Source organism: Mauremys mutica, chromosome 3, assembly GCF_020497125.1.
Source record: "Mauremys mutica isolate MM-2020 ecotype Southern chromosome 3, ASM2049712v1, whole genome shotgun sequence".
Classification (NCBI taxonomy): domain Eukaryota; kingdom Metazoa; phylum Chordata; order Testudines; family Geoemydidae; genus Mauremys; species Mauremys mutica.
The window spans coordinates 17,809,856-17,829,467 of record NC_059074.1 but is presented as its reverse complement, the minus strand read 5'-3'; the positions used below and the strand labels follow the sequence as shown (position 1 = coordinate 17,829,467).

General features: G+C 46.9%; 1 protein-coding gene across 1 annotated transcript in view; it reads left to right on the top strand.

Moving 5' to 3' along the window:
• ADGRF5 (adhesion G protein-coupled receptor F5) overlaps positions 1-19,612 on the top strand; it is an 87,107-nt gene that overhangs the window by 44,398 nt on the left and 23,097 nt on the right. Inside the window, exons 5-13 of the mRNA XM_045011979.1 lie at positions 4,321-4,384; positions 7,285-7,455; positions 9,699-9,878; positions 10,296-10,508; positions 11,548-11,752; positions 14,782-14,969; positions 15,138-15,347; positions 16,688-16,900; positions 19,212-19,361. Coding sequence (XP_044867914.1) covers positions 4,321-4,384; positions 7,285-7,455; positions 9,699-9,878; positions 10,296-10,508; positions 11,548-11,752; positions 14,782-14,969; positions 15,138-15,347; positions 16,688-16,900; positions 19,212-19,361 — 1,594 coding nt within the window. The remainder of the gene's footprint in view (positions 1-4,320; positions 4,385-7,284; positions 7,456-9,698; positions 9,879-10,295; positions 10,509-11,547; positions 11,753-14,781; positions 14,970-15,137; positions 15,348-16,687; positions 16,901-19,211; positions 19,362-19,612) is intronic.

Here is a 19,612-nt window from a genome sequence, read left to right as displayed (position 1 = left end):
CACTAGTAGCACTTCCATCAATGCTGAGAGCAGTGCACCGTGGGTAGCTATCCCACAGTGCAACTTGCCAGAATCTAGTACCGGGTGTTATGGGAAGGGCTTTCAGTGCCTCATGGGGGCAAAACATTCCCGCAGGGGTGACTGGGAACATGGCGTGAATGTCCCAGAATGCAGTTTTCTCTACATCCCATAATATGTCACGCCTGTTTTCAAAAGCCTAGTATAGCCATGCATCTGCCATCTCTAGACAAGCATGGATCCCGCACAGCTCTGCACTATTGTGGTGAGCGTGGCAAACACAACACACCTGATCCTGCAGTATTTCCAGAGCCACCAGAGGAGCCGCCGCACGGAATATGGCAATTTCCTTTCAAGTAGCTGGAAGCCATGGAAACAAACAATTCCTGGTTACTGTTGGCAGTCACAGAGCGGAAGAACATGGTGGAGCGCCGTTTCTGGTCCTGAGAAACAAGCCCTGACTGGTGGGATCGCATCGTTGTGCAGGTATGGGCTGATGAGCAGTGGCTGCAGAACTTTTGTATGTGCCGGGCCACTTTCCAGCAATTTTGTGAGGAGCTCTGCTTAGCCCTGCAGCACAGCGACACCAAAATGAGAGCTGCATCGACAGTGGAGAAGTGAGTGGCGATCGCTGTGTGGAAGCTGGCAACACCAGACCGCTACCGTTGAGTCGTGAATCAATTTGGAGTTGGGAAATCCACCTGGGGGGCTGCTTTGATCCAAGTCTGCAAGACAATTGATTGCCTTCTGCTAAGATTGCCTTCTGCAATCATTCTATGATTCTAAGAAGGACTCTGACTCTGGGCAATGTGCAGGAGATACTGGATGGTTTTGCTGCAATAGGGGTTCCTTAACTGCAGTGGGGCGATAGATGGCATGCATATCCCTATCTTGGCACCAGACCACCTTGCCACAGAATACATAAACAGAAAGGGATACTTTTCTATGGTGTTGCAAGGATTGGTGGATCACTGGAGATGTTTTTACCAACATCGACATGGAATGGCCCAGGAAGGTGCATGATGCACGTATCTTTAAAAACACAGTCCTGTTCAGAAATCTGCAAGCAGACACTTTCTTTCGGGACCACAAAAATCACCATTGGAAATGTTGAAATGCCCACGGTGATCCTGGGAGATCCAGCCTATTCCTGACTCTCATGGCTCATGAAGCTGGACACCAGACACCTGCACAGCAGCAAGAAACACTTCAACAATCAGCTCAGCAGGTGCAGAATGATGGTTGATGTGCCTTTGGCCATTTGAAGGAGCGCTGGAGCAGTCTACTCACTAGGTTAGACTGCAGTGAAAAAAATATTCCCATGGTTATAGCTGCCTGCTGTGTGCTTCATAATATCTGTGGAACAAAGGGAGAGAATTTTCCGCCACATGGAGGGTGGAAGTGGATCAGCTGTCTGTTGATTTTGAGCAGCCAGATACCAGGACTATAAGAAGAACTTGACAGGGAGCTTACGGCTCAGGGAGGCTTTGAAAGACTGTTTTAATAATGCCCCCACCCCCAGCAATGTATGTTGGTTTCCTTTGTTTTGCCTGCCACTGTGTTTTTGGCACCCTGGTCTGAACCATGCTGTGAGTGGAGTAATGTAACCTTGCAAATGCACCACTTTCTATGATCTCTGAATGATATACCCCCGCAAACCTCTACACCCCACTCCTCTCCTGGAGCCAGGGAGAGAACCTAGGAGTCCGGACTGACAGACACCCCCATTCTCTAAGCCCCATTCCCTTGCCAGAGCCAGGCAAGTCTCTGTCCCCCCAAGCGGCATGAGTAGGCAGCGGGAGGGGGCTCGCACTGGAGATGTTGCATGCTGCTGAGTTGCAGCCTCTGGGTGCTCAGTGCTGGTCTCCTCTGGCCTGACACAGCTCCTTAGCTTTCACCTGGTACTGCTGCGGGTCCCTCTCGCAGCCCTTCTCTCCCTGTAACCCAAGAGATCTGCTTGTAAATGTCCACATTTCTACAGCTAGATCTGAGCTGTGCCTGCTCAGAATCTTCTCCCCACTGACACGGCCGATCCACCACCTCCTGTGTACTCTAGGCTAGAGCGCATTTGGAGCATGGACCTGGCATGCTCAGTTGGCCGGTTGCTAGGTGAGCTCTCCACACCAACCAAACAGGAAATGAAAATTAAAAAATTAGCAGTCCTGTAAGGAGGGAGGGGCTTGTTCCTGTGTACCTGGCTGCTGGGCAGAGGAGTTGAAAATGGCAACCAGAGCAGTCACAATGGGTCATTGTGGGATGCCTCGTGGAGTGCACTTAAGTCGACGCAAGCAACACAGTGTCTACTCTGCCATTGCATTGACCTCCTAACGTCAGCATAAATGCCATGCCTGTCACAGAGGTGGAGTTATTAAGGGTACGTCTACACTAGAAACGTAAGTTGACCTATATTAGGTTGACTTGCAGCCACGGCAGTAATTACTGCAATGGTGCTTGTCCACACTGCCCTCCTTGGGTCAGTGGAGCACATCCTCTCCAGGGGCGCTTCTGCCGTCCTAAGAGGGACAATGTGGGGAGCTGAGTGGCTGGTCTCTCAGCTCTGTTGTCAGCCCCACTGCCCCACAGGCTCCCAGGCTCCCAGTGGACTGCCCCCCCTCCCCCACATTCCCCGCTGGGAGCAGGGAAAGCCACTCTGAGCTTCTCACCCCCAGGAAGCATGGTCCAGCTGCTCTGGCTCCCCCCGCTCCCCCCACCTTCTCTCTGGGGAGCAGGGCAGCATCGGCAATTTCACAGCTTGGTTCCTTATGTCGACCTAACTGCATAGTGTAGACCAGCCCTCAGTCAGCATAGCAGGAGAGTTACAATGGCAGGAAGGACCTTGTAGTGTAGACCCTGACATTTTTAGGTCAAGGTAGGCTGTCTTATGTCGACCTAACTCTGTAGTGTAGACCAGGCCTCAGAGGTCCTACAGCAGGGTCAGTCCTAGCCCAAATCCACAGCCTTTGGGAGACTCAGGTGGGAGGACCTCACAGGCAGTGTCTTCTCGCTACATCCACATGCTCCCCTATCAGCTTAGACAAATGACTGTATGTGTGTCAAACGCTCTTGGCCAAATGTTGACGTGGCATGGAGCAAGAGATAGGATGGTGCAGTGGTTAGGACTCGAGCCTGGGACTTGGGAGAAGCTGTATTCAATTCCCTACTCTACCAGAGGCTTCCAGTGTGACCTTGTTTAAGTCACTTAGTGTCTCTGTGCCTCCACTCCCCACTGTTAAAATGCTGCTACCTTATGGGTTGTTGTGAGGAGAAATCCATTAAAGATTGGGCGGTGCTCAGATACCAGGGCCATAGAAGAACCTTAGATAGATAAGTGGTGTCGCTTATTTTGAAGTTCTGTATCTTTAGGTTGACATCTTTCATCCAATTTTGTCCCTAGACTGTGGGTACAGCGTTCCCTGGTGTTCTGCTTTCACAGAGCTTCCAGGTGATGGACAGGAGCTGGTTTGAGCTGATCTGTAATAAAAATGAGGTGGGATTCTGTGTGTTGGTTGTCTCTCATTGTCTGACAGGCTGGAGGCTCTCAGGTTACAAAACAACGACTGGTTGCTCATAGTTGCAATATCCCTTTAATAAACATTTCCATCGATAGGGCACATATAATTATGAGCCCAATCCTCCTTGTAGTGAGGCCAATGAGTTTTGCCATCAATTTTAATGAGAGCAGGAGCAAGCCTACCCACATTAACCTTTTAATACACAGTATTACTTTGCTATCAGAAATCATGATGACCAAAAAGGATCTAAGATTTACCTACAAAAAATGGGTTAAATTATCATGAGAGTCAAATTAATGGAACCTTCAATATAATCACATAGTGAGTAACAGCATGAGCTTATTACTGTAACCCTTGTCACTCCTTGCCCCATCTCCCCGATAGTGTCTTACTGTCATTGGTCATGTCACGTTTAAAATTAGATAGTGAACTCTTTGAGACAGGGATATTTTCCATGTATCCATTCTATAAAGTATGTAGGGTTCATTTGGACTCAGGCGGCTTAGAGGCTTCGTGCTGGGCCTCTGCGGAGGAGTGAATTTCACCCTGGGACACACTTACGGGGCGTGTACAAGTAATCAATAAGAAGAAGAAGAAAATAAGGAGATGTAAGTGCATTAGCATGAAATCACTGGCTGCTTTTGACCTGTGTAAGCATGTGGAAAAAGATGATGGACCAAACTCTTAGCTGTGCGATCTGGCAGAGTTCCATTGTCCTCTCAGTTTTCACCAGCTCAGGTATAATAAATAAATTAAAATAAAGCTTATACAACTGCTTTTCTTTTTTCAGCCTGACGGCGAAAATGGAACCAAAGAGAATGTCCCAACAAAGCTGCACAGGCAGAAGCGACAGGGTATGTCAACATTGGCGTTACAGCAGGTTTCCTTTAGGTAGCAGGGGAACAGGTCTCTTGGGTCATTCCTAGACATAGCGAGTGGCAATGATCAAGCCTGTGAATCACTGTGGTGCAAACCTGTGGCCAATCACAGATGAAAGTGTCTGAACACATTTTACTATGTAGCTCCTCCCGCGAGGAATGGCTTATGCCACCTCCCTTCTCTATCCTTGGTCACTCGGTGTATATCTCCACTGCACACTAAGGGCATGTCTATGCTACAGCCCTAAGTCGACTTATGTTAGGTTGACTTACAGCCACCACACTAATTAATTGATATCCACGTTCCCCTCCTCGTGTCGCTGGGCGTTTCCGCATTAGGAGCGCGTCCACCAACTGAAGAGAGGCAGTGTGGGGGGCTGAGAGCTCTCCATGTAGTTCCTTGCCCGGAGCCCAGCTGCCCCCCTGGCTCTCGGCTCCCCACTGGTAGTGGGTGGGAGGCAGTCGCCTAGGCTTCTCACCTCCCCACCCCCAGCTGCCCCTGTCTCTCTGCCGATGCTTCTGTGTTGCTGCTGCTTCAGTGCCACCACTGGCTATGTACTGTGTCTCCGCTGCCACTCTGCTGCCACTGCTGGCCACCGTCTCTCTCTGATGTTTCTCTGCTGTCCCCAGCCACTGCCGCTGGCTACTCCTGCAACATCAGGTTCTGAGGTTCCACCACTTCACCCAGCTCTTAGAGATTGCAGCAGATAGAGGGGAGCCTCACAGCCACTGCAGTCTCTATGTTGTCTTTCATTGTCCCCACTCAGGGCAGGTCTACACTAAGGGCGGGGGTCGAATTAGGGTACGCAAATTCAGCTACGTGAATAGCGTAGCTGAATTCGAAGTACCCTAATTCGAACAACTCACCCGTCCAGACGCGGCGGGGTCGAACTCCGCGGCTCCCCCGTCGACTCCGCCAACTCCTTTTGCCGAGGTGGAGTACCGGAGTCGACCGTGGCGCTTCCGGAGTTCGAACTATCGCGTCTAGATCAGACACGATAGTTCGAACTCCGAAAAGTCGAACTCTCCGCGTCGAACCGGCAGGTAAGTGTAGACGTACCCTCAGAGTGTAAGGCTTAGCTTTTAAACCGGCTCAGACATGACATCAGCTCTAGGAATAACAGCCAGGAAGAAGGACTCTCCACTGAGCCTAATCAGCTCTGTCATTAAATATTGAAGAGAGGCAGGTCCATTGATGTCTAGACGTCCTTAGGCAGCCACTGCCCAACCAGATAGAATCAGTTGTCCCTATCTGCTCTCATTTTGTTACTGGGATGTGGCACCCCTAACCCGCCCGCTTAGACAGCTCAGTTCAGTTTAGGGCGACTCCCTCTGTCAGTGCATGCTAAGCACAGTTCTGCAGCCCTTTACTCATACAATAAGGATAATGACATTTCATTACTCCTGCATTCCAATTTACATTTTTTTTTATTAAAGCTAATGTTAAAATTATCGAATACACAGATTATAGGGAAAGAGTCTATACATCTGGATATAATGCTTACATTGTCAAAAAGTGCAAAGTTTGGTTTAAATGTCATAAAATACATATAGTACATAATCTGCAATATCCCAAATTTAGGTTAATACATTTAATAATACAGTTTAGCTACTGTATTAGCATCCAAATATTCGGGTAAATCATCCATAAAAGGTTATACTAAGAGTAGCTTATGGAAAGCAAATCTAGCAATGCGTGTAGATAACTGAGAATTTAGGATAGGCTGTCCCTCAGTAAATACAACACACCAGAGAAGTATTTCAGTTACTTTCCCAACTTCACTTCTCAGTAGCACTCCAGCTCCTCTCTCCTGGTATTGCTGATGTCCGGTGATGTGTTCTAAATAGATGTCCCTTGACCACCTGATGGTGTCCAGTACCATGAGTGATATGATACTAGAGTGATTTTTAACTCCAAACCAGCCAAAGTGGATTGTTTTGGCAAAGCAGCACCATCGTGCTGTGCACCTAGGCGTGTCTATGCAAACGCAGTCTGCTCTTGAAGTCTTTTCCCCCCAGTGTGTCACTAGCTGTCGGGGGAGTGCTCATTCAGACCCTGCTTACACAACTAGATAAGTCAAGTAAATGGTTTGAGAGAAAGAACAAACCCCTTTACAGATCTGGGCCAATGGAGATTCACCTGGGATGGATACGATTGTTGGGTCAAAGTGGAGAGACAGCTTTAACTCCCTTCACTCTGACAGATTTCAAACCACTGAAGCGGGTTTCCTGTTACTCTCACCCAGGGGCGGCTCTACCTTTTTGGCCGCCCCAAGCAGTCATGCGCGGGAGGCGCCCCGGAGCCGCGGGAGCAGCGGACCTTCCGTGGGGCATGACTGTGGAGGGTCCGCTGGTCGCGCGGCTCCAGTGGACCTCCCGCAGCTGCGGACGGTTCGCAGGTCCGGCGGCTCCGCTTGAGCTGCCGCAGGCATGCCTGCGGGAGGTCCAGCCGAGCCGCGGGACCAGCGAACCGTCCGCAGTCATGCCTGCGGCAGGTCCGGTTGTCCCGGGGCTCCGGTGGACCTCCCGCAGGCGTGACTGTGGCAGGTCCGCCGGCCCAGCCTGCCGCCCCCCCGGGAAAGGGCCGCCCCACGCGCGTGCTTGCCGCGCTGGGGTCTGGAGCCGGCCCTGCTCTCACCTCCTTTCATTGCCCACTCAGAAGCAACGATTTGACCCTCTGTCAGAAGCGCAGGCAGATAGGACAGGCACATGGAAGAGCTGCTGAGTAAGAAGGGCCAATATTACAGTTACCGGTATTTGCCTCAGTACAACCTCTCATTAGCTCTTGTTAAATAGCTATAGACAGCACAGATGCTAGTCTGGAAGTCTTCAGTTATTATAATACACCCTAACACATCCATCCTTTTTCTTTTCAGTAGCTACATTTGGCCTTTCCCCTATGGAATACAAGATTGACATTGAGATCAGTTATACAGATCCATCTCTCTTGGAAGCCATCAAAGATTATTTCAAGAATCTTAGTTTTCCAGTCATACTAAACACCTTAGATGCAGCAATGAACATTTCAAGCCTCAATGTTACTACAGGTGAGTCGGTTGCTCTTCTGATGTTCTGCATGATGCAGTGGCTTGTCAATAATTTGATTGATTGCTATGTGAAAATGTGAAGGCAATGAACTCATAATGCTGATAGACCCTGCTTGTTGGCAGGCAGGATTGAACCTGAGACCTCTGAAGCTTAGTATATGAGCCTCTACTGCATGAACTAAAAGCCACATGGCTCTTAGCTAAGGCTGCAAATGGTTTTCAGAGACTGCGGGAACTGTGGGATAGCTAGAGTCCTCAGTCCCCCCTCCCTCCATGAGCGTCCATTTGATTCTTTGGCTTTCCGTTACGCTTGTCACGCAGCACTGTGTTGAGTCCCTGCTGTGGCCTCTGTCTATCATAGCCTTGGAGATTTTTTCAAATGCTTTGGCATTTCGTCTATTGGAATGGAGTTCCGATAGAACAGATTCATCTCCCCATAAAGAGATCAGCTTCAGTATCTCCCGCACGGTCCATGCTGGAGCTCTTTTTTGATTCTGGGACTGCATGGTCACCTGTGCTGATCAGAGCTCCACGCTGGGCAAACAGGAAATTAAATTCAAAAGTTCGTGGGGCTTTTCCTCTCTACCTGGCCACTGCATCTGAGTTCAGATTGCTGTCCAGAGCGGTCACAATGGTGCACTGTGGGATAGCTCCCGGAGGCCAATACCATCGAATTGCGGCCACACTAACCCTAATCCGAAATGGCAATACCAATTTCAGCGCTACTCCCCTCGTCGGGGAGGAGTACAGATACCGGTATTCAGAGCCCTTTATATCGATATAAAGGGCTTTGTTGTGTGGACAGGTGCAGGGTTAATTCGGTTTAACGCTGCTAAATTCGATATAAACTCATAGTGTAAACCAGGCCTGAGTGGGAAGGATCCAGCAAGACAGAAAAATTCATAGATAACAGCACTTTCTGGTCTTTGCATTCCACACCTCTCCTTCTTACAAAACACTGACATTAGGAGAGGCCTGAATGCTTCTCTGTGCCGGAGGAAGGGAGGGAGCCTGAGAAACCCTTTGCTAAAACCTTCTGCTATGGCTTTAATACCACAATAATAATAGCAGTCTGATTTACTTTTATGTTTCAGGAAGCTGCAGCGCTGATTTTCAAAGTGTTTACTTCCCTCTAACGACATTTGGAATGTAAATCACTCTAAGAGGCTATGCTTTGTCCCTAGCATGTGGACACACATTTCATGGGCTAATTTTCTTTCCAATGTGATTCCAAGGGACATTATTAAAGAGCAAAGAATTGAAGAACCTTTATTTTCCCGCTGGTTGTTATACAAAATTGCAGCTATATAGTATTTTGAATAGTTAAAATATGCAACAAAATATAAACACCACATGTATTTACAAACTAGGACTTAATATTTTAGATGATATGAAGTATATTTGGCTACAGCATTTTTCTGATAGTGCCCTTTGAAATGCCCTTGCATTCTAAAGTTCAAGGTAGAGATCAGAATCGTATCATTTTATGGTTCAATATCTCACTAGAAATAAACACTACAAAACGTTATTGAAACCAGTCTAGATGATATACGGTGTTTGTTTTTAGCCCAGGTAGTTTAATCTGACTGTAAAGCTATCATTGCTCTCATAGATCAGCAGGGCTATTTCAACACACTGATCCAAGACTAAACACAACAGATCCAAGAGTTTGGAACAGGGTAATTTTCAGTCCATGCTGTATATTTAAAAGAAAACTCATAGGCCTGGTCTACACTGGTGGGGGTCGATCTAAGTTACGCAGCTTCAGCTACATGAATAAGTCAACATACTTAGATCTACTCACCACGATGAGTCGACAGCTGATGCTCTCCCGTCGACCCTGCCTGCACCTCTCACTCTGGTGGAGGATCGGAGTCAACAGGAGAGCGCTCGGTGGTTGATTTATCACATCTAGACTAGACGCGATAAGTGGACCCCCGCTAGATCGATTGCTGCCTGCCTATCCAGCGGGTAGTATAGACAAGCCTTAGAGTAATGAATCAAACTTAGCCCCTAATGACAGTATCACCACCTCTTATTTAGCTGCTCATGATTCATATAACAGGATTCTCAGGGCATCAGATACTCAGGCTTATATCTTGCTAGTGAACATTTAAGATGCACAGCATATTGTATAAACTTTTGCATACACACCCAGTAGGGTAAATATACTTAAGGGAACCATGCTGTGCAAAATATTATGACTAACGCATCATTAACACAGGCTTTCTATTTTATACTAGTATGCAGTCTCACCAATAATAATGAGACCCGTTGTTCTTGTGAAAGTGGGTACAGATGGCCAACTGCAGTGTGCAGTGCCAACACAATCTGTCCTAGTACCATCCCAACACAAGAGGAGATCTGTGACTGTATCACACAGGTGCCTTCTCAAGGATCCTCTTGTCAGCTTCAGCCTAAAGGTAAGTTGTGCTTAGTAGCATATAGTATGAAATTTAATCGGGAGAGAGAGTGATCTTTACACAACAGTGGGGCTGGCTAAAATGTGACTCATGGACCAAGCACAATATGTTGGGGCCTACTGTAGCTGTTATTTTTAATAGGAAAGTGTGTCTTGCTAATTACATCTCTCAGCATGCAAAACTCCACCTTGATCCAAGTGGCCCCATTCAGATCATGGTGCAATCTTGCAAACACTCATGATTTTTTCATGAATCTCGGGCTGATGCCCTGCACCCCAGAGGTGGCTGCATATCATTGACACTGAATGTGTATAATTTGTGAAATGCTTAGGATTCCTTTGAGATGGGAGGCGCCAGGTAAATGTCAGCTGAAGTAATAAAATAAAAAATACTACAGGTTTCTCTTTGCCTTTCCAGGTCAAACCAACTTCTCTGTGTCCCCTGAGGACATTTTCCAGGGGGATACAGTAAAAATGAAGTGTGAGCTACGGTTGGATGCAGGGAATGTGACCTGGTATCATTCTGGACATGTAATCTTGAATAGCTTCCGGCATTCAATATATACAATAATTATAGAAGAAACTACAAAGTCAGTTCTGGAAATTACCAGTGTTACACAGGATGATACCGGTACGATTGAGTCTGTATATGCAAGTGCATTGTTTGTAATTGGCAAAGGAACAAAGAAGAATGCAATGATTCTATTTATTTAAACCAGAAGGGCAAATGCATCTTTCCCCCCATCATCTTCCTCTGACTTTCTTTAATGAATCAGCTTCTGAATGGTGATGCCAGCATAGTGTATTTATTATATTATAATAAAAAGTAACATCTTAGAGTTCCATAGCAAATTAAATGTTTGGAGAGCCCTTTGAAATGAGGTGATATATTAGAGCTTAGTATTAAGGAGCCAGGTAACATGGACTGGACTGGGAGTTAAGAACCATGAGTTCTATTCCCGGCTCTGACACTGATCTACTATGTGACCTTGGTCACGCTACTTCACATCATCTGTAAAAGGGGGTGATGTGAGATCTATAGATGAAAACAGCCAAGTATTATTACACAGCACTTTATATCTGAGAGAAGGGAGAGGCTGGACCTAATCAGAGATACAGGCAATGTAGATGATTTTTGCAGCAGTAGTTTGGCTGGTGGGAGTTCAGGAAGCCAGAGAAGATGAGGTGTCAGTGGTTACGGCAAGAGGTGTGTTGGGCTGATACAAAGGGCTTGGCAGTGGGAATAGTAGGGAGCAGGTAGATTTTGGAGAAGCAGCTGAGGAAATTCCAGCACTATTTATTGGGGGGGAAGGAGAGAAAGGAGTAAGATATGATGCCACGGCAGCACGCTTGAAGGACACAGCGAGGAGTGAAATTGCCACCAATGATAGAGAAAAGAGGCAGAGGGATAGGCTTGGGAGCACTGGTCCTAGGTACATGGTATAAGAGGCACATGCAGTACTTCCTTGTTCTCCTTAAAGTGCCATTGTTCCAATGGGCCTATGACACATACCACCAGCAGTGGAACCATGACAGTGGCCTGCAAAAAAGGGGTTCAAGGGATTAAGCTATTACTGGGCTAGGGGGTGACTAGCTGAATTTATTTTTCATTGCTTTGGGGGATTAAGGCAGAATGAGTTCTCAGCAGTAATATTGTATTTCCTTTCCAGGTCCTTATACTTGCGTTTTCATAGACAGCAGCGTGAACTCCACATTGGAATTTAAAGCAACACGCAATATAACAGTAGCTCCAATAAACATCGTGCAATCAGGAAACACTGAGGTTATATGTAACGGTACCAAAGTATCGCTGAGCTGCTGCATTGATGGAAATATACAATCCTTTACTACTACCTGGAGGCCAAATACAGGCCAGTTTTTTCTAAATCTCTCCTCCTAATTTGCAGGCATTTGCAGCTGTTTCATGCACAAACAGGCCATATCCTCGGGGACTCCCCAGATGCTTAGACCACAAGTCAGCGGGTGCTGTGCCAAGCCAAGATAAAGTTCCCACTAGCATTGTCTTAGTGCTACTGTAGCCATTGCCATGCACTGTTAGAGCTGGGTCGGGGCTGCTCTAACTTCTGCCACGCCATAACTGCCACAGAGGGCTGGAAATCTATCCCAGGATCAGCACAGCATGCTGATATCTAGTCATCTTTCAGAAAGCGCATCTCCCCCTTTTCCTGCTTTGTTGATAGCAAGCTGGGTATGAGGCGTATAAGTCCCTCTACTGGTTGTCCACAACTTCAGGGTCACCCTTATACTGAGAGTACCTTCCATGGGCCATGTACTCACCTTTGGTAAGCGAAGTGTGTGGTACAAAACAGCTGCAGCACAGCTAAAGATTGGGGCCAAAACCCCACATGCAAGTGTGAACTGTACCATGCAAAATGAATCATGCTTGATATTAAAGTTCCATTTCGAATGGATTTATAAATAATGCTACAGACATCAGTAGAACATAGTAGAGTTTTTATAAGCACATCAGTAGATGGTGTTATAGATGGTTGTAAGTCTTAAGCAACCAGTTGCCCTTTTGGACTCTATAACAACCTATAGCAAAGGAGTAACCACTAATTAAAACACTTATTAATCATTTACTAGCCTTTTATTAACTGTATATAAATGGAACTTTAATATGAAGTATGACTGCAAACTGAGTAACTGTAAATGCACAAAGGTACATAAGACCATAAGAACGGCCATACTGGGTCAGACCAAAGATCCATCTAGCCCACTATCCTGTCTTCCAACAGTGGCCAATGCCAGGTGCCCCAGAGGGAATGAACAGAACAGGTAATCATCAAGTGATCCATCCCGTCACCCATTCCCAGCTTCTGGCAAACAGAGGCTAGGGACACCATCCCTGCCCATCCTGGCTAATAGCCATTGATGGACCTATCTTCCATGAATTTATCTAGTTCTTTTTTTTTTAACCCTGTTATAGTCTTTGCCTTCACAACATCCTCTGGCAAGGAGTTCCAAAGGTTGACTGTGCATTGTGTGAAAAAATACTTCCTTTTCTTTGTTTTAAACCTGCTGCCTGTTAATTTCATTTGGTGACCCCAAGTTCTTGTGTTACGAGAAGGAGTAAATACAGTGCCATAGCCAGGTGGAGGGAACGGGGAGCAATCAGAAAAAAAGGCGCCACCTGCTGCGGCGCTTTTACTCACCCAGCGGCGCTTTTACTGATGGGGTGGCGCTCCGGGTCTTCGGCGGCAGGCCCTTCAGTAGCTCCGGGTGTCTTTGGTGGCACTGAAGGACCTGCCGCCGAAATGCCGCTGAAGCCCCACAGAGCGAGTGAAGGTCCCGCCACTGAAGACCGCTCCACAGCGGGTGGCGCGTTTTTTTGTAAGTGAGTTAAAAAGGCGCCATTTTGGGGGAATGTGCTCAGGGGGAGTGGTCGCTCCCCCTGTTCCCCCCCAGCTACGCCACTGAGTAAATAACACTTCCTTATTTACTTTCTCCACACCAGTCATGATTTTATAGACCTCCCTTAGTCGTCTTTTTTCCAAGCTGAAAAGTCCCAGTCTTATTAATCTCTCCTCATACGGCAGATGCTCCAGACCGCTAATCATTTTTGTTGCCCTTTTTTTAACCTTTTCCAAGTCCAATATTTTTATTTATTTATTTATTTATTTTTGGGATGGGGCAACCACATCTCCATGCAGTATTCAAGATGTGGGCATACCATGGATTTTTTATAGAGGCAATATGATATTTTATGTCTTATTATCGATCCCTTAATGATTCCCAACATTGTTAGCTTTTTTGACTGCTGCTTCTCATTGAGTGGATGTTTTCAGAGAACTATCCACAATGACTCCAAGATCTCTTTCTTAAGTGGTAACAGCTAATTTAGACCCCATCATTTTATATGTATAGTTGGGATTATGTTTTGCATTGTGCATTACTTTGCATTTATCAACATTAAATGTCATCTGCCATTTTGTTGCCCAGTCATCCAGTTTTGAGAGATCCTTTTGTAGCTTTTGCAGTCTGCCTGGGACTTAACTATCTTGAGTAGTTTTGTATCATCTGCACATTTTGCCACCTCACTGTTTACCCCTTTTCCCAGATCAATATAAATACACTATATCCACTGGATCCCCCATGTCCACATGCCTGTTGACCCCCTCAAAGAATTGCACTTGGATCCAGGGATTTATGCACTTGTGAATTATTCAGACATACAGGGTGAAATCCTGGCCCACTGAAGCCAATTGGACTTTTGCCTTTGACTTCAGTGGGGTCAGGATTTCGACCATGAGTTTTGCTTGCACAACAGATGCACACTCAGATTGTGTGGGTATGATTTAGAAAGGCAGTTTTGGTAAATTTGCCCCATTATGTCTAACCCTCCTCTCTTGACACCCAAAATACAGTTACAGGGTGGCCCTTAAAAATGTTAGTTTCCCCTAAGATAAATAGATGAGTTTAATATTTGCGGTATCTCTTTGTACTTTCCGCTGCTTACTGTAAGAAACGCCTTGAATCTGCCAATACTGAGATTATCTGACGCCAAATACTTCTCTCAGGCCTGAATCTGAAACTGTTACTCACAGTGACTTGTCCTCACTCACCCAAACAGTGCTATTGGACTCAGTGGGGCTACTCCTGGGCATATGTGCTACTCAACAGGAGTAAAGATTGTGGAACTGGGCCAATGGGTCTCTTAGGTAATTGGCAAGTGCACTTTGGCCCAATCCTGAAGTCCTTCCTAGGCCACTGTGAGTTTTGCCCAAGTAAAGGCTGAGTGTGGACTTCAAGATGGGTGAGTTTAAAATGTCTCACTGTCTCACTGTCAAAATTTGTGCCTACACCTAGGGTTTGCATAGCTAGGAGAAGTCCTGTATCTACAGGCTTTACTTGTGGTTGAGATAGACAGACAGCAGTGACAGCTCTGGGATTGTTTATTTCAATACAGGAACCATCAGTTTCACTCCAAACTGTACTAAGTACACTCTCCAAGCCAATCATTCTCAGTGCCCAAGCCCATCTGATAGTGAGATAATGTACACGTGTGAGCTGAGCACGGGGAAAGGCGCCATCAGAAGTAAAACCATCAACGTGACATATTTACGAATAGGTAAGGAGCCTTTGCAGAATGCTGATAGAATCTGATTGCACATAGCTGAGTATAAGTGCCTTGGGCAGGGGCTGTGTCTCCGTTCTCTCCACATGGCACCCTGCCTACCTATTGTGCCACATGCAATGACAAATAACAATCATGTGTTGTTTATCTTATATTTTTCAGCAAATCTAAAAATATCTTCAAGCACAAAAGCTCAAGTTTCTGAGGGACACAGTTTTAATCTAACATGCACCAACGATGTGAGCAATTGCAACAATGTCATCTGGAAAATCCAGTCTCAAATGATAGACTCTCGGCTATACAGCTGTAAGAACTCCACAAGCGAAGCCAGGTCCATACTCACAGTGAACTCTGCCACTCAGGCCTGGAATGGTAAGTGAAGGCATCACCTCACAGTGTGTTTCGGTCAGAATGACAAGGTAGGTGACATTGCCCGGGGGGGGGGGGGCAAGTGGGGCAATTTGCCCCAGGCCCCGGGCATAGCAGGGGCCACCATGAGCGTTTTTTGGGGCCCCTGCAGCAGGGTCCTTCACTCGCTCCGGGGGCCCCGGAAAACTCTTGTGGGGTCCAGGCCCTGGAGCTTCTTCCGCTCCTTGTCTTCACCGGCGGGGGGTCCTTCCGCTCCGGGGTGGAAGGAACCCCCGCCGCCAAATTACCGCCGAAGCGGGACCCGCCACCGAACTGCAGCCAGGTCTTCGACAGTAATTCGGCGGCGGGGGGTCCTTTAGTTCCGGGACGCACCGCTGAAGTGCCCCGAAGACCCGCGGCCCTGGAATCCTCTGGGCGGCCCTGACACCAGAACTTCACCTAAGCCCCCATCCAGCAAGACACTTGAACACAGGCACAGCTTTCGTCACACAAGTGCTCCCATTTAAGTCAATAGAACAGGGGCTGGAACTTGCATCTCCCTGGTGGATCCCTTAACCAGCCGGCTCTAGAGTCACTCTCATGGTCTCTCTGGCACAATTAATATTTAAGTATTTCATACAGAGTGGAACAGCTTCAACAAGAGAGCTGGAGAGACCCCGGCCCCAGAGGTTAGGACACTCAGGCAAGAGGTAAGAGACCTGGGTCCAAGTCCCTCCTCCAAAGCAGGCAGAGTGGGGATTTGAATCTGTATTTTGCATCCTTCATGAGTACTCCAACTAGTGCATATAAAGGGAGCCCCCCTAGCTCCTTCTCCAGCTGTGTTTTGTGCAGTGCACAATCCAGCGGGCATCCGCTAACCTGGCTGTTGTGCTCGAGTGCTTGCAGGGATGCTCCTGATCTAGGTCATTGTTTTACCTTTCCTGCTCGGTGTCTTTAGCAATTCCTTTTGATCTATCTCCATAGCAAGCAAGCCTCCATAAACAACCACACAGAGACATCTACCATATTCATAAAGATGTAATACAGGTATTTTCAGGGCCGGCTCCAGACCCCAGCGCGCCAAGCGCGCGCTTGGGGCGGCATTTTGCCGGCAGGCAGCTCCGGCGGACCTTCCGCAGTCATGCCTGCGGATGCTCCACCGGAGCCACGGGACCAGCGCGCCCTCCGCAGGCACGTCTGCAAGAGGTCCGCGGGACCAGCGACCGGCAGCGCGCCCCCTGCGGCGTGCCGCCCTGTTTGGGGCGGCCAAATTCCTAGAGCCACCCCTGGGTATTTTACCAGTTCCTCACAGTCTGCTTTCCGTGGCTTTCAACTGAGGCCTGGTTTTGTTTCATTGCTTTCAGGCACCTATACGTGCACATTATTTCAGAAGTCTTTGTCAAGTTCTGCTAGTACAACGGTTGAGATTGTTCCTCTGCCTCTGAAACAGAATATTGTACTGGATCCCATTCAAGGATTTATACAATGCAATGTACCTCAGGTCCTAAAGTGCTGCATAAACGGAACGGAAAACTATGATGTTACATTCGCAGTTCAACAAAGGGAATTTAAGGGTGGTAAGGAAGTTGATACTTTACTCTGAAAATGGTATTGAATGTGTGGATAATTGTGGACATCCCCCCATAAGATTCATTTCTTCTATGATGCCCACAATCAGTGAGCAAATAATTATAAGTATTTTTTTAAAATGTGCAGTCTCATTACTGTAATCCAGGCTCTTCCTATCCTTGTGCTTTGTTGCCCTTAATCATTACATCATGTCTAATTTGGGATTGTCACCATTTTGAACCCAAGATCTCTCTGTTCATGCCATAGTGCAGGTAGCGCACTCTCATAATTTAGTCTTTAAAAGTCTGACCCTGATCTCATTAGAGTTAATGGAAGTTTTGCTATTTACTTCCATGAGTGTAGGATCAGATCCAAAATGTGGTTACGTTAAGGTCCTACAGCAGGGGTCGGCAACCTTTGGCACCCAGCCCATCAGAGTAATCCACTGGTGGGCTGCGAGACATTTTGTTTACATTGACTGTCCGCAGGCACGGCCCCCGCCGCAGCTCCCAGTGGCCGCGGTTTGCCATTCCCAGCCAATGGGAGCTGCGGGAAGTGGCAGGCCACAGGGATGTGCCGACCCCTGTCCTGCAGGTACTCACTGGCATTCTGTCTTTACTTTCTACCAGTGACTTTCATATCAGGTTTGGTCAGTTTGCCAACATTTTCTAGCCATTCATTTAATTTTATATTCGAAATTTAAGATCATATTTTTCACGTGGGTCCATGTAACTGACGCATAGCCATGATTCAGGTTGATATGATAGCCATCCCCAAGCATTTCAAATGCGTAAACACCAAGGAAAGAGACGTCATTAAGGGTCGCTCAAGTGTGTAGGGGTAATACCCGTGAAACTAAGCAAAAGCATATTTAAGATGAGTAAGAGGAAACATTTCCTTTTAGTGATGTCTACTAGACCATGGAACAGCCTCTCAAAGCAAGTGGTGAAAACTCCAAAGCTTGAGTAATTTCAAACCAAACGGGACAAAACTTTCAAGAATACCATGTAAGGAACTATCCCATATTCACCAAGAATATGGACAAAAGGGCTTTTCCAGTGTGGTTCTAGGTCTTTGAATTTAGTGCAGTTATACATTCTACCAATTATTTAGCACATTGTCGAAGTTCCCAAGTGGCTCAAAAAAGTAACAAATTTCATGAGATTAGAAAAGAGAGAGGAATAACCATCTAATTATGCAAATACAGCGCATTCTGTTTGCATCAGTCAGCAGTTGCCAGGAATTTGTGCTCTGCTTGTAGCTAAAATAAGCAAGAACAGAAATGTAATAAAGTCAAAGGTTTAATTAATGTGACTAAAAATATCCCCTCAGCAATTCAGCTAATCGGTTATTGGAGACAGACATTCAGATTAATTTAACATCACTGTGGATGGGCTCTGAGGGGAATTGCATCTAACTTTCCTTGGCTAGAAGAAGACTGTGTGCTTGCCTGAAGTTTCTGGGAGGGAGTGTAAAGCAGTAGGAGACGGGGGGATCATTAGGCTTGTGAGTAGGACGCAGAGAACAACACAGGAGAGGTTACTGTTGAAGAGCCTTGGGATGACTGAAACATAAACTGACTAGAGAGCAGAACCTGAGAGTCACCAGATGAAGAGTTAAAAATCCTCTCCTAAGCTGAAAGACTTCATCAGAAGCACGGAGAGCAGAAATGAAAGAGGTGCTCGAAAGTGGCTACCCCAGCCGCTGTTGCTGCACCATAAAGGACTTTGGGGGAAAGTTGCTCTCCTAGTGGAAGGCCAGAAGGATGCTTAAACTATATGTCTGTAGACAGAAGAGACAACATAAGAAGGTAGCAAGGAATGAGCATAAGCAGCAGAAGATCATACGTTTGAACAGTAGGAGACTGTCCCTAGAAGGGCTGAGAGAGCTGTTCTTTAAGAGGCTGAGAAAGGAGGTTTTCACAAGCACTTCCTGTTCTGCTCTAGCTACAGAACCAAACTATTGCATTCACGGGCTGTGGGTGAACCCACCCTCGTTCAGGGAGGCTAGTCTCCAGGCTCTGCCCTTTCTGCCCAAAGCCCCGCATGCCAGGGCCAGCCGGAGGAACCCCAGCTGGCCCAACCCTGGGCTGGCCCTGGCCACCGCAGCCCTTGGCCACCAGCCCGATCCCTGAGCTCCAGCCCCCCAGCTGGAGCTGAGCCCCTGCCAGCATCAGGGGAGAGGGGGGAATGAGGGCAGGGTCTCAAGGTGGAGCAGGAGGGAGGGGCATGGCCTGAGTTAGGGGAGGCTTAGCCTCCACTGGCCTTTGATACCTGCCACCCATGATTACATTAACACACCTAAAATCTTTCTTTGCAGTGAAAAACACACAAGGTAACCAAGTGTGCTACACATACAGTTACACAGAAAGCTGCAACTCAAAGTCAGATGTCGTGGCATATTGTACCTTTGTTAACCGCATTCAAGATAAGGTCACAAGTTCACCTATGAAACTAAGTATTATACTAGGTAAGAAGAAATCTTGGTAATTATATACAGCAATTGAATGTACAACCCTAACGTATTTGCCAAATCAAAGGACATGTATTGTATCAATGAGGCTGCTTAAATGCAGCAGCATGTGCTGTGGTTAGATCTGGTTGGTAATTTTCTGTCTAAATGTTTTTTGATAGAAAATATGGTTGTCATTAGAAAAGTCAATTTTGCTGAAATTTTAACAAAGAGAAGGCTAAGGCGTGACTTGATTACAGTCTATCAGA